This window comes from Mustelus asterias, chromosome 22, assembly GCF_964213995.1.
Source record: "Mustelus asterias chromosome 22, sMusAst1.hap1.1, whole genome shotgun sequence".
NCBI classification, from domain to species: domain Eukaryota; kingdom Metazoa; phylum Chordata; class Chondrichthyes; order Carcharhiniformes; family Triakidae; genus Mustelus; species Mustelus asterias.
Genome location: NC_135822.1, coordinates 11,141,649 through 11,157,267, shown reverse-complemented (window position 1 = coordinate 11,157,267; position 15,619 = coordinate 11,141,649). Strand labels below are relative to the sequence as shown.

Genomic DNA, 15,619 nt, shown 5'->3' with positions numbered 1-15,619 from the left:
TCATATGGCAGACCTGCCATCTGAGGAATCAGCCTGGTATAAACCTTCACTGTGTTCCCTCTATAGCAAGGACATCCTTCCTCAGATAAGGACTGCGTACACTACTCCAGGTGTAGCCTCACCAGCGTCTTATACAATTGCAGCAAAATATCCCTATCCCTATACTCAAATCCTCTCGCTATGAAGGCCAACGTACCATTTGCCTTCTTTACTGCCTGCTGTACCTGCGCGCTTACTTTCAGCGACTGATGCATGAGGACTTCAAGGTCTCGCATAGTGGTTTGTTTCATCCTGGTCAGGGATCTTCATGATTGCAAAACCAAATCTCTGAGCCAAGTGCCTATTTGCCCCAAAAATGGGTCCTGGTAGACTATTCAACTGAGGTGGGCATCATAGCCAAGTACGAATATAAAGGCAAAATACTGCAGATGCTGGAATCTGAAACAAAAACAGAAAATTCTGGAAAATCTCAGCAGGTCAGGCAGCATCTGTGGAGAGAGAATAGAGCCAACATTTTGAGTAAGGGTGACCCTTCGTCAGAGCCAAGCATGATCCTATCTGAGGGGAGGTGATGGCGCAATGGTATTATCATTAAATTATTAATCCAGAAACTTGGCGAATGTTCTGGGGATCCCAGGTTCGAATCCCGCCACAGCATATGGAAATTTAAATTCCATTAAACAAAAATCTGGAATCTACTGATGCCCACAAAACCATCGTCGATTGTTGGAAAAACCCATCTGCTTCACTAATGTCCTTTAGGGAAGGAAATCTGCCGTCCTTACCCGGTCTGGCCTACATGTGACTCCAGGGCCACAGCAATGTGGTTGACTTTCAACAACCCTCCGGGGGCAACTAGGGATGGGCAATAAATGTTGGCTAGCCAGCGACACCCATGTCCCATGAATGAATATATCTGAGCTTCCAGCAGAGTCACTGGATAACAACCAGGAATTAAAGCCATAGCTCAACAACACATCCACCTACTCGCTACTCCCTATCTCATCAGCACTGAGAATAAGTCACCGAAAAGGGCATAGACCGAGGGTCAAACTTTGGGTCTTTTGATCTGTAAGCTCAACACCTTGCCACGTTTACCACTAACATGATTTAATTTGATTTGATTTATCATTGTCACATGTATTGGGATACAGTGAAAAGTACTGTTTATTGACAAAGCATACCATTCATAGAGTACATAGGGGAGAAGGAAAGGAGAGGGTGCAGAATATAGTGATACAGTCATCACTAGAGTGTAGAGAACGATCAACTTAATATAAGGGTGGTCCATTCAAAAGTCTGACAGCAGCAGGGATGAAGCAGTTCTTGAGTCAGTTGGTACGTGACCTCAGACTTTTGTATCTTTTTCCTGACGGAAGAAGGTGGAAGAGAGAATGTCCAGGATGCGTGGGGTTCTTAATTATGCTGCTGTCTACACTTCCCGCTGCTTCTAAAAGGCAGCGGGAAGTGTATACAGAGTCAATGGATGGGAGGCTGGTTTGCGTGATGGATTGGGCTACATTCACAACCCTTTGTAGTTTCTTGCCGTCTTGGTCAGAGTAGGAGCCATACCAAGTGTGATACATCTATGGTGCATCAGTAAAATTGTGAGAGTCATACTGGACATGTCAAATTTCCTTAGCTTCCTGAGACAGTAACTGATGGGAGAGCTCTCCTCTGCGATTTAGTTCAATAGCTTCACTGTTCTACATTTATTCTATACCTGACTGAATAAACTCTGGAGAATATGAAGTTTTCAATTGGATTTGAATGCTGCCTTATCACATCTCTCAGGACATTCCAAAGTCCTTTGCATGCAATTGCTTTCACACACAGTGGCTGTTGCTATGTTAAACAAACACAGCAAACCTTATGCACACAAACAGCACTGAGATTAATTGCCAGTTAGCTTCTTTTTAATCGGTGAATTAAAGGCCTCACCCAAGGTGTGGCACCTCCAACAGAGCAGCTCCCCATCAGTCCTGCAGTGAAGGGGCAGTGCAGACTTACATTCTTGGGTCCGGGAATAAGGGTTTGAACCCAACACCTATTGATTCAGGTGGCAGTGTTACCACCTGTCCAGAGTTGACACTTGTTCTGAAATTCTGTCCTGTCCCAGCTTCAAGTGCAGTCATACAAACTTACAAATTAGGAGTGGGAGGCCACTCAGTCCCTCAAGCCTGCCCCACCATTCAATAAGATCATGGGTGATCTCATTGTAACCTCAACCCCACCTTCCCGCTTACCTTTTGCCCCCTTGTTAATCAAAAATCTATCTAGTTCTGCCTTAAAAATATTCAGACTCTGCTTCCACTGTCTTTTGAATTCCAAAGATTCACCACCCTCTGAGAGAAGAAGTTTCTCATCTCTGTCTTGAATGAGCAACTCAGGTCCCTCTGTTCCCCTTTCTTCATTCATCCATGGGACATGGGCGTCGCTGGCTGGCCAACATTTATTGCCCATCCCTAGTTGCCCTTGGAGGGCAGTTGAGAGTCAACCACATTGCTGTGGCTCTGGAGTCACATGTAGGCCAGACCTGGTAAGGACGGCAGATTTCCTTCCCTAAAGGGACATTAGTGAACCAGATGGGTTTTTCCAACAATCGACAATAGTTTCATGGTCATCAGTAGATTCTTAATTCCAGATTTTCTTTTAAATTGAATTCAAATTCCACCACCTGCCGTGGCGGGATTCGAACCCGGGTCCCCAGAACATTAGCTGAGTTTCTGGATTAATGGTCCAGCGATAATACCACTAGGCTATCGCCTCCCCTTAAATATTGGATAGAATTCTCCAGCCGTTCATGCCAGTGGGATTCTCCAGTCCGACTGCAGTGAACAGAGATGTGGCTGAGCGCCAAATTTTCCGTCCTCTCTGGCAGCAGCGGTGGGACATGACTGGCCGGAGGATTTCAGCCATTGTGCCTTCTTCCTACCAAAATGAATCATTTCACACTTTACTGCATTACATTAAAATCTGCAACGTGTCTGCCCATTCCACCAATATGTCGAGTCCTTTTGAAGTTCTACACTATCCTCCTCACTGTTCACAGTATCATAGAGCATAGAATCCCTACAGTGCAGAGGGAGGCCATTCAGCCCATGGAGCTTGCACTGACCACAATCCCACCCCAGCCCAATCCCCGCAATCTCACATATTTACCCTGCTAACCCCCTGACATTAAGGGTCAATTTCACATGGCTAGACAACTTAACCCGCACATCTTTGGAATGTGGGAGGAAACCGGAGGAAACCCATGCAGACATGGGGAGAACGTGCAAACTCCACACAGACAGTGACCCGAGGCTGGAATTGAACCTGGGTTCCTGGTGCTGTGAGGCAGCAGTGCTAACCACTGTGCTACCATACTTCAAATTCTGAAATCATGCCCTTTACACTGAGGTCTAGGTCATTAAGATATAATATTGAGACGCTAGTGTACCTTTAAGAATGTTCTCTGCAGCTCTCACAGCTTCAGCTTTTTTCATTCTCGTCGGGCTGTCTGGAGGAGTCCTTTTATTGCTACTTCATTGGCTTAAATGGGGTTTTGTTTATTTTTATTCTGGGATCTTTTATGACCTTGCATTGTGAGGGGGAAGATTCACTGACAAGTCAAAGTCAGGTGGTTCCTCCACAGGAAAAAAATCTAAGGATTCATTTTCAGTTTGAGTTTAGAAGGGGCTGGACATCAGACTGAAAGCAGTGTTTCTCTCTCTCTCTCCCTGATATTGGAAATTCTGCTGTTAGCTGAAAGCAAGGCTTCTTGGCTTCCTGGAGTGAAATATCTGCTGTTGGTGGTTGGCTTGTCTAGAGTCCCTCCCTGGTGTCCTGTCTTCAAACTGTTCTGGGGGTATTCAGAGGGCTGCTAGAAGTTACAAGGCTGAGAATCTGGGTTTGGGCGGCATGGTGGCACAGTGGTTAGCACTGCTGCCTCACAGCTCCAGAGACCTGGGTTCGATTCCCAACTTGGGTCACTGTCTGTGTGGAGTTTGCACATTCACCCTGTGTCTGCGTGGGTTTCCTCCGGGTGCTCTGGTTTCCCCCCACAGTCCAAAGATGTGCAGGTTAGGTGGATTGGCCATGCTAAAATTGCCCCTTAACATCAGGGGGATTAGTCGGGCAAATGCATGAGGTTACAGGCTCGATGGGCTGAATGGCCTTCTCCTGCACTGTACGAATTCTATCATTCTATGAATTTGCTGCAATATTCTCACATTAAGACTGATTTAAATTAAGAACTTGTCGCTCATTTCTCATGTTCTCCTGTCCCCAGTTTACTCCTCTACCCCTCATGAGGGCACCAACTCCAGCTGGCCAATGTATCCCTGGGCATTCAGCTACCTTTCTGCAGCTTTCCCACATTGACTTTCTCCGTGTGAGAACTGAAACATTCAGTGCTGGCAGGCTAACCAGCCATGGGGGGCGGGCAACTTAACTGAGCCAGCACCTGTTCTCACCCAATGTCCACACACTAACTTCTCAGAAGGACACAGCCGCAAGTCATCGGGAGAATCGTGGCTGAATTTCCATCCTGCGTAGCCCGGGAGCCACAGGGACCTGGTCGGGATCGACTAATTCAATGCAGAGTGAGGTTCGAACCTGCGACCATACCGGTTTGTAATATTTGCATTCAGCTTGAACCAAAGGGGCCCTTGGGTAAAGCTGACAAAATGCTCGCACTAAGCAGATGGCCATCGTAACACATTACCCTGAAAACACAACCTGTCAACTTGCAAAATCCTCTCATAAAATCACCATCTTAATTTTTTATAGCTTTTTTACGCTATAGTTAAGAAAGCCCAACAATGCCTCTATTTTTCCAGGAGGCTGAGGAAATTTGGCATGTCCCCTACGACTCTCACCAATTTTTACAGGCATACCATCGAAAGCAACCTTTCCAGATGTATCACAGCTTGTTATGGTTCCTGCTCTGCCCAAGACCGCAAGAAACTACAAAGGGTTGTGAACGTAGCCCAGTCCATCACGCAAACCAGCCTCCTATCCATTGACTCCATCTACACTTCCCGCTGCCTTAGGGAAAAGCAGCCGGCATAATCAAGGACCCCATGCACCCCGGACATTCTCTCTTCCACCTTCTTCCTCGGGAAAAAGATACAAAAGTCTGAGGTCACGTACCAACCGACTCAAGAACAGCTTCTTCCCTGCTGTCATCAGATTTTTGAATGGACCTACCTTATATTAAGTTGATCTGTATTTACACCCTAGCTATAACTGCGACACTACATTCTGCACCCTCTCCTTTCCGTCTCCCTTATGTACTCTATAAACAGTATGCTTTGTCAGTATAGCGCGCAAGAAACAATACTATTCACCATATACATGTGACATTAATAAATCAAATCAAATCAGAAATCCTTCAGAAAAATGGGTATGAAGTGAATATTAAGAATTCTCGGTTAAGATCCCCATTGTGATTATGCAAGAACATAAGGAATAGAAGCAGGAGTAGGCCACCAGGCCATGCAAGCCTGCCCCACCATTCAATACAATAAGGACGATCTAATCCGGTATCAACTCCTTTTCTGCGCCATCTCCCCATTGACCCTGTATTCTTCGATCCATCAGATATTTAATCAGATAAACTCATTTGAAGGGAGCTGATTTGGTGGTGAAGATTGCTGCAGGTTACTATTGCACACTGTTACTCGTGCTCAAAGTTCATAGAATCATAGAATCCAACAATGTAGAAGGAGGCCATTTGGCCCATCAAGTTTGCACCGAACACAATCCCACCCAGGCCCCATCGCCATAACTCCATGCATTTACCCTAGCTAGTCCCCTGACACTAAGAGGCATTTTAGCATGGCCAATCCACCTAACCCACACATCTTTGGACTGTGGGAAGAAACTGGAGCACCCGGAGGAAATCCATGCAGACATGGGGAAAACGTGCAAACTCCACACAGGCAGTGACCCAAGCTGGGAATTGAACTCGGGTCCCTTGCGGTGTGAGGCAGCGGTACTAACCGCTGTGCCACCTTGGCTCCACAAGTTACCAGCTAGTTCAGAAGAGTAAGGGGTGTGAGTTGTGAATTTCCATTACCTGCTGGCTGGTTTACCTGGCTCCACCATTGGCACCTCACTCTTGAGTCTGCTCCTCAGGTCTGAGAGTTGCTGGATTCGAGTCTCAGTTGCCCATTAAACCTGCTGCAGAAAGTTAGCAAAGTAGACATTCGTACTGAACAAGCCACAACAACAATAAGATGGATTTTAATTCCATAAAATGGAACAACAGACAGACACGGACGTATCTTAAAATTGCACTATAAACACCACAGTTTTATTGATTACTGCTGAGTAACTTGCGAACCTAAACGGGGCATTGACTTCGCACAGTCAGGCATGGGATAAAATCATTGCATTGCCTCTTAGGGGGTGCTTAAAGAATCAGAGCATTTCATGATTGGCTTTCCATGAATAAAGTTTACTTTTAATACTGGCGTGGGCTATAAACGGAAAATCGGCATCCCTGCCTCTATTGATCAAGCTATGTCATGTGTCGATCTCTTTGGAGCCAGTCTTCATCTCGGATAGTTTTGGACTGGCTTTCTTGGACATGAGCGGAGTCCTCGTGATGATCAGGGACTGAAAGGAAGCATTAAATGTCATCAGGCTGTTTTCCAAGCTTTTGCACAGCGGACCGCTGGCAAACTGCCTTTTGGAGATTAGCTGCGCAGCCGTTATCCTCTCTTTGGTTTGGTTCTGTTCCTCTGTAGAGAGCCCAACCGACTGACTGCTCTGTGGCTGATTACTTTTAGCTTTGGCCTTGCTGGAGCTCAGGTGTTGCACCAGTGAGATTTCCGGGAGTGGCCGCTGAGAGAGCAGTGAAGCAAACCTCTGAGCAGTTTGAATGTGAGTGGGAGCAGCATCCACCATCGGCACGAACTCTAAGCACGTCACGACGTTGATCTGGGGTCTTTTCCCAGCCTTCTGGGGGCGTTTAAGAATGGTTGCTCTCTCAGAGATCCTGTACTCCAGCCTTGACTTGAATCTCTTCTCAAACGGTTCTTTCTGGGAGCCGTTATAAAGTAGGATAAATTCTTTCTGTGTTTCAAGTGGCAGGATGAACATTCCTTTACCACATTTTTTGAAGATTTCAAATACCAAGTCTAATAGCAGAAAGAGAGAGAGAGAAAAATACTAATGAATACAGCTTTCACCAAGGAATATTTCACTTATCAATTTGTACAAATATCCTTCTGTAAATCTACATAAAGATATGAATGGCCATCTTACCAAGGGCTTCATTTATTACTTTAGGAATGACTGATTTGAGAACCTCACAATTTATCAGTAAAGATGGGTTTGCATTTATCTCGAGTAACCAGACCTACAAAGCAGACCAAACAGAGCAAGTTAACCCTTCGGATGCATCTTTCGAATTGATTCAGACCAGAGAAATATTGTTGGGAGGCTGGTCCAATCGTTACATAACTGAGCCTTTCAAACCAGAAGGAATTCATTGCCACAGAGGCCAGGTATTTAAGGCAGAGCTAGATCAGGTTCTCGATTGGCAAGGGGATCAAAGGTTATGGGGAAAAGGCGAGAGAATGGGGTTGAGAAACTTATCAGCCATGATTGAATGGTGGAGCAGGCTCGTTGGGCCGAACGGCCTAATTTTTCTGTTCCGATCTCTTATGGTCTTACGCATTGCAATGTTCCCTGTCATGTGAGGGTGTGTGCTTTTAAAGTGTAAAGTTTAAAGTTTTAAAGTTTATTTATTAAAGTGTCACAAGTAGGCTCACATTAACGCTGCAATGAAGTTACTGTGAAAATCCCCTAGTGGCCACACTCCGGCACCTGTTCGGGTACACCGAGGGAGAATTTAGCACGGCCAATGCGTGTGGGGCAGCACAGCAATCTGGAATGTACTGCACATTGGGATAAACAGGCCGCTCACAGTTTCATCAATCCCCAGGAGACATTTCCAGCACAACGTAAGTCATGACTTTTAAAATGTAAACTCACCATGGCCAAAAATAGTAACGCTCAGGGGAATGAGTAGACCGGACTGTACAGAGAAAGCTTAGAGGAGGCAGAATTAGCTGATCCCAGTTGGGTTTGGGAAGGAAAGGGATGCAGTAGCGATAGTCGGGGGTGGGAGGCAGGGGGAGAAAATCGGCCTCAATACCGAGGAAAATTCATTCAGATCCCCAATGCCTGTTCCTGATCATTATTCACTTGACCCGACTGTAACATCTACATGCCTGATTGGAAAAACACTGGCTTCATTATCAGGCTGTCAATGGTCGTGAAGCTATAATCTCACATTGGACAGGACTTTGGGTTTCGGGTCAGGGCCCTGATGTGTTCAAGACCCCACAGTCACCCCGCATGGATTTCAATGGGATTGGCCAATTAGAGCCCAGCACACACGTTCACTGTCCAGTTAAGGACAATGAGTGGGCTCTCAAAGTTGCAATTGGAATCCGTCCATCATTGCAGGTTGCGGATAAGGGCGAGAGAGGATACTTCCATCTTGAGCTACCCTTTTCACAATTATCTTAACAAGCTAGTCACCAACATTTACAAATGCACCAATAGCAAGTATTCTTTCTGGTTGTATCACAGCTTGGTATGGCTCCTGCTCTGCCCAAGACCGCAAGAAACTACAAAAGGTCGTGAACGTAGCCCAGTCCATCACACAAACCAGCCTCCCATCCATTGACTCTGTCTACACTTTCCAATGCCTCGGAAAAGCAGCCAGCATAATTAAGGACCCCACGCACCGCGGATATTCTCTCTTTCTCCTGGGCAGGAATAGGCTCCACCCCCTGAAATCTGATGAGATTCATGCTGGCAGCCTCTGCATTGCACAGGGTGTGGGAGATTCTACTCTGAACTCCCACTGTAAACACCAGCGTGAATTACTCCAGCTTTCCCGTGAATTCAGCACTCAGAATTTTTGGGGGCGAATTCCACCCTTAATGTCTCTTTCAAAAGAAGGTACCTCTGAAAGTCCGGCACTCTCTCAGTACTGCAAGGAAATACTGGCCCAGTTTATATGCTCAAATCTCTGGAGTACAACTTCAACCCGTGACCATTTGACTCAAAAGGTCAGAGTGGCATCATTGAGCCAAGGTTTGATTTGAATTGATTTATTATTGTCACATGTATTGGTCACACAGTCACAGGTGTAGAAGGAGTGTAGTAGGGGATGAGGACACAGCCTTGCCGGCAATATTACCATCAGGAAAACCCAGCACCAACTTCAGACTCTAACTTCCCATTACAGGTTAGAAAAATCAATGTTACCATCTCATGTCTTGGGTCACTGTGAAGGAATTTCTTTTGTAATTTTGAGCCCCCTCGTTTGGCAATTGGAGGGGCAGTTTAGCCATCGGCACGCTCGCCTTGAATTTAACACAGGGTAGCGAAAGGAGGGCAGCTAAATTTTAGTTCGTCAGAAGAAGCAATTATGATTTCTTATCTCTCCAAGTCGGTTACAAATATTTCAGAATGACTAACACTGGAAGATCCACCAGATGGCAGCAAGTAACTGCAATGCGTACAGTGCGTTTTTAAATTTGATTTATTATTGTCACATGTATTAATATACAGTGAAAAGTATTGTTACTTGCACAGTATACAGATAAAGAATACTATTCATAGTGAAGGAAAGAGTGCAGAATGTAGTCCATAGAATCCATAGAATCCTACAGTGCAGAAGGGGGCCATCGAGTCTGTACCGACCACAATCCCACCCAGGCCCTATCCCCATAACCCCATGCATTTACCCTAGCCAGCCCCCCTGACACTAAGGGGCAATTTAGCACGGCCAATCCACCTAACCCGCACATCTTTGGACTGTGAGAGGAAACCGGAGCACCCGGAGGAAACCCACGCAGACACGGGGAGAATGTGCAAACTCCACACAGACAGTGACCCAAGCATCGAACCCGGGTCCCTGGCACTGTGAGGCAGCAGTGCTAACCACTATGCCACTGTGCCATAGGGTTACATTCATAGCAAGGGTGTAGAGAAAGATCAACTTAGTGCGAGGTAGGTCCATTCAAAAGTCTGATGGCAGTAGGGAAGAAGCTGTTCTTGAGTCAGTTGGTACAAGGCCTCAGACGTTTTTGAGAATTAATACATTTAAGATTAATTTCCCTGCCTATCTCAGCCCCAGATTTGCACACTTTGTCCTCCTTCATGCAAATCTGTACAGAACATACACCATTCCAGCAACAGAACTATCAATGGTGGGCAGATCTTCAGGAAGAGAATTTTTGCTGTCAGTTGCAAACACCACTTTACAGAAAAGCATAAAAACCAGTGTTGGTGGCTAACCGTCAGCTGCTGAAAGGTGACAGGGTCAAAACCTGTGTTGCTGGTTTGTTACTGTTTCACAAGAATCAACCAATCGGATGGGCTGAAAAGGAGGCCAGAAGCCTGCCTGGAAGAGCCAATCCATTGGGTCAAAGTCAAGGCAGCAGATTCTGATCCAGCCAACAACAACTTGCATTCACATAGCAGCTTTAATATAGTCAAATGCCCCAAGGGGCTCCAAAAGACCATTAAGAGATAAAATGTAACACTGAGCCACATAAGGAGATATTAGACTAAGTCACCAAAAGCTTGGTCAAGGAAACGGCTTTTAAGAAGCATCTTGAAGGAGGTGCAGATATCAAGGGAAGGATTCGCAGAGCTCAGGCCCAGGTAGATGAAAGAGATGCAATGAAAATCCAGGATGCGCAAGAGTCTAGGGTTGGGTGTGAGCAGAAATCTCAGAGGCTGGGGGAGATTACAGAGACATGGGGAGAAGTGAGTCCATAGAAAGATCTGAAATCATAGAATCATAGAATGCCTACAGTGTAGAGGAGACATTTGACCCATCGAGTCTGCACCGACTCCCTGACAGAATATCTTAACCAGGCCCTTTCCCTGTAACCCCACACATTTCCCAAGGCTAATCCATCTAACCTACACATCTTTGGACACTAAGGGGCAACTTAGCATGGCCAATCCACCTAACCTGCATATTTTTGGACTGTGGGAGGAAACCCACACAGACACGGGGAGAACATGCAAACTCCACACAGTCACCCAAGGCCAGAATCGAACCCGGATCCCTGGAGCGGTGAGGCAGCAGTGCTAACCACATGTGCCACTGTGCCATCCTCAAGGATGAGAATTTAAGTATGAATCATTCTCCATTTTAGTTACTGGTCATGTGTCAACATGAGACGGTTTTAAGATATTCTCTGATGGCTATTGAGATTTGCCATACCCAACTGGGGCTGAATGTATCCTTGGTTTACTTGAGAAAGTATATACTGGCACTGGAGGGGGTGCAGAGGAGATTCACTAAGTTGATTCCGGAGTTGAGAGGGTTGGCTTATGAGGAGAGACTGAGTAGACTGGGGCTATACTCACTGGAATTCAGAAGAATGAGAGGAGATCTTATAGAAACATATAAGATTATGAAGGGAATAGATAAGAGAGAAGCAGGGAAGTTGTTTCCACTGGTGGGTAAAACTAGAACTAGGGGGCATAGCCTCAAAATAAGGGGAAGCAGATTTAAGACTGAATTGAGGAGGAACTTCTTCACACAAAGGGTTGTGAATCTGTGGAATTCCCTGCCCAGTGAAGCAGTTGAGGCTACCTCATTGAATGTTTTTAAGGCAAGGATAGATAACTTTTTGAACAGTAAAGGAATTAAGGGTTATGGTGAGCGGGCGGGTAAGTGGAGCTGAGTCCACGAAAAGATCAGCCATGATCTTATTGAATGGCGGAGCAGGCTCGAGGGGCCAGATGGCCTACTCCTGCTCCTAGTTCTTATGTTCTTATGCCCTGAAGTCAAGCAGAATACCCCTCCAGCCCACTGGAGTTTCTACTTCTGAGCCCCAGGTCCCTTTTGAGGATTACATGAAGTAACCTATTTAGTTGGGCCTGAAATGAAGGCATGTGGTGACACACACTCTGTTTGCAATGGGCATTAGATTCTCACAGTTCCTGGCAGCTGCTCTGGGCCTAATACCTCAATGCTGAACCTTTGGAACATTCACTGAGTCGTTAGTGCACAAATCTCCACTGGGTGGGTGACAGTGGGTGGCACGGTGGCACAGTGGTTAGCACTGCTGCCTCACAGCACCAGGGAACCGGGGTTCGATTCCCGGCTTGGGTCACTGTCTGTGTGGAGTTTGCACGTTCTCCCCAAGTCTGCGTGGGTTTCCTCCGGGTGCTCCGGTTTTCTCCCACAGTCCGAAAGACGTGCTGGTTAGGGTGCATTGGCCGTGCGAAATTCTCCCTCAGTGTACCCGAACAGGTGGTGACTAGGGGATTTTCACAGTAACTTCATTGCAGTGTTAATGTAAGCCTATTTGTAACACTAATGAATAAACTAAACTAAGACAGTCGCCGTGGCAGCGGAACACAGAGAATGGCCTGCCTGCTGGACTGACCAATGAATGCAATGTTTCTGTATAAAGTTTGCTGCTTTTGAATGTGTCAGGTTCTGAACTCTGCGACCAATTGCAATGGGGAAACTGTCCTTTTCAACGTCCCCCCCACCCATTCCCCTGATCCTATTATAACCAAAGGCCCTAAGATTCTGCAGGCATGAACAGGATTATGGCTAACCAAAGTTGCCAAACCTGTGTCAGTGGGGGCCTTATACACGTGGAAAAATCGACTGCCCCACAGATTTCCTGCAAACTTAGTGGAACCAAACACTTTGACCGGATCTAAAGAGCAACACAAATCAGGAACTACCCGTGGATTAATGTATCATTTAAAGAGGCAGGCAGTGGAATATCGGGTAGAAAGAAATTGGTCTCTCAAGTTCCCAAGCTCTGATGCAGTCAAACCAATGTGAATGGCCGATATTGATTGGTAAAGGGATCAAAGGTTACGGGGAAAAGGTGGGAGAATGGGGTTGAGAAACACATCAGCCATGGTACAGTAGACTTGAAGGGCCGAATGGCCTAATTCTGCTCCTATATCTTTATACTCTTAATCTCAGCTCACTCATCCCATTCCAGCTCTTTGCTCCTCTCTGTGCTCTTGTTCACTCTTTCATGTTTTGTACAATTCCGAACAATGGGATGTGTGAGCGGCTCCTGTTGATTTGTCACATTCAAGACCAAGAGGGTAAGGTGGCTGCGGGATTATAGCACCAGGCTAGTGCGTAGCAGCGATAATTCATCTATAGCTTTAAAGAAGGACTTTCACTGCCAATATGGATAAAGGGCCAGCACCATCTCCTTGGTATTTTCTTGTTTACTTTTCCCCTCCAGCAAGGTTCGGAACCACCAGTGTATTACTAGAATAAGGGACCTGTAATGACTTCAATCAGGCCATTGAGGTTGGCCTATTGGAATATGAACTCCCTGATTAAGGAGTCAATTGATGTGTCAATCAGGGAGTCTTTTCCTTGTATTTAACCAGGAGTGTCAGTTCCTCTGGCACTCCCGAAGGTAGACTGCTGACTGCGAGCACTCTGCGCACTGCTGTTGGAATTGTAAATAAAGGGATTTTGGTGAAGGGATTTCTGCCTCCGAAGACTTATTACAGGACAGGATTCAATCTACTTGATAGTGGTCTCAACCACTGACTCGAGAACCAGTGAGAATCCCGTGTCACTTATTTCGGGGATAATCTGCCATGTTAAATGTCAGTCAGATACTTAAGAGATCAGCGGTGGGCTTTCTGCAAGATCAAAGACCCCATGAGTGGATATTCCCCCCCACCCCCCGGCATTGCTGCCAGCCAATCAGGGGCCAGCAGCTCTTCATTGCTGTGAACGCCATTGGAGCAGTGATGGTCACTGCCCACATCTCCTGCCCCATTAGCCAGGCATTACGGCAATCACCAGGGGCATTCAACTGTTGGAGACAAACCATTACATCTAATCACCTGGACAATGGGATCTCGTTCAGAGAGCTTCCCAGGCACAATCTAATACAAGGGTAATGATCTTATTTGGATCCCTTGGAGAGTTGGAGAAGAAAGGTCACATGACAAGCTGAGTTTTGTATGTTTTAAACACATATTTTCTCTGGCCACTTAGCCTTCGAGCCTGCTCCGCCATTCATTTTGATCATGGCTGACCATTGGATTCAATATCCTGATTTCCCCCTTCCTCAAGTGCTCCTCCAAATATTTTTGACAGGTTGTAATGTTTCCAGCCTCGACTACCTTCCCAGGCCGTGCATTCCAGATTCCCACCACCTTCTGAGTGAAGACGTTTTTTCTCAAATTCCCTCTGAATCTCCTGCCCTTAACCTTAAAACTATTGCCCCTCGTGATTGACCTATCAGCCAAGGGGAACAGCTGCTCCCTGCTCACCCTGTCCATACCCCCCTCATAATCTTATACACCTCAATCATGTCCCCCCTCAGCCGTCTCTGCTCCAGAGAAAACAATCCAAGCCTATCCAGTCTCTCCTTAAGGAACAAATATTCCATCCCAGGCAGCATCCTGGTGAACCTCCTCTGTACTCCCTCTGGTGCTATCACATCCTTCCTATAGTGAGGTGACCAGAACTGCACACGGTACTCCAGCTGTGGCCTGACCAAATGCTCTGTACAACTCCACCATTACCTCCTTGCTCTTATACCCATGGCAGTAACCTTCATTAAGACCATAAGACCATAAAACATAGGAGCAGAATTAGGCCACTTGGCCCATCGAGTCTGCTCTACCATTCAATCATGGCTGATATTTTTCTCATCCCCATTTTCCTGCCTTTTCCCCGTAACCCCCTTATTAATCAAGAATCTATCTATCTCTGTCTTAAAGACACTCAATGACCTGGCCTCCACAGCCCTCTGTGACAAAGAGTTCCACAGATTCGTCACTCTCTGGCTGAAGAAATTCCTCCTCATCTCTGTTTTAAAGGATCGTCCCTTTAGCCTGAGGTTGTGCCCTCTGGTTCTAGCTTTTCCTACTAGTGGAGACATCCTCTCCACGTCCACTCTATCCAGGTGTTGCAAAGACTTCTAGCAAACCCTATTGCAGGAGAAGCATCACAGTGACAGCCACTCTCAGAATCCATAGAAGCCCGACAGTATAGAAGGAGGCCACATCAGCTTGCATTTGTGTACCACCTGTGTGGTAGTAAAACATCCCAAGACTCTAATGCCAGTTGCTGTTGTTGTTTTATGCTCTGGCACGGAAGGTAGATGTCTTCTGAGGCCAGTACTTAGGAACAACAAGGCACGTAACAGTTGCTTATCCTCATTAAGGTTGGTGTGCAATATGCCACAAGTTCGAAAATAAAAATTAAAAAGCAAGTCACTTGGTTTCAAATGGCTTCCAACAGATTAAAAATATTTGCAAGACGTTCAAAACTGTTCCTACGAGGAAATGACCACCAGATTACAAATTGCAGTAAGATTATGGCAAGAATTTGCTAAATATTAGTGAAGCCTACAGATTGTCATGGTCTCCTGGCTTATTAACCCAAACATTACAGATTCAATAACACGCGGAAGGTTTGTACGAAAGAGAAAACTATTTGTTGTACTTGGATTTAAACACCATGGTGACAGCAACAACATTCCCACAAAAGAATCAACTGGCCATTTAGCACAAATTACGTCAACTTTCAAAACTGATTTCACTCGTCTCTCCCACCCTCTCGTCAATTCATTCA

The 15,619-nt window shown here is 46.0% G+C and overlaps 1 protein-coding gene across 1 annotated transcript in view; it reads right to left on the bottom strand.

Moving 5' to 3' along the window:
• Positions 1-6,513: 6,513 nt before the first annotated feature.
• The window catches only part of LOC144510239 (protein polyglycylase TTLL10-like), a 112,400-nt gene continuing 103,294 nt past the window's right edge, over positions 6,514-15,619 (bottom strand). The window contains exons 10-11 of the mRNA XM_078239732.1: positions 7,258-7,351; positions 6,514-7,130 (exon numbers count right to left, since the gene is read on the bottom strand). Of these exons, the coding sequence (XP_078095858.1) occupies positions 6,514-7,130; positions 7,258-7,351 (711 nt within the window). The remainder of the gene's footprint in view (positions 7,131-7,257; positions 7,352-15,619) is intronic.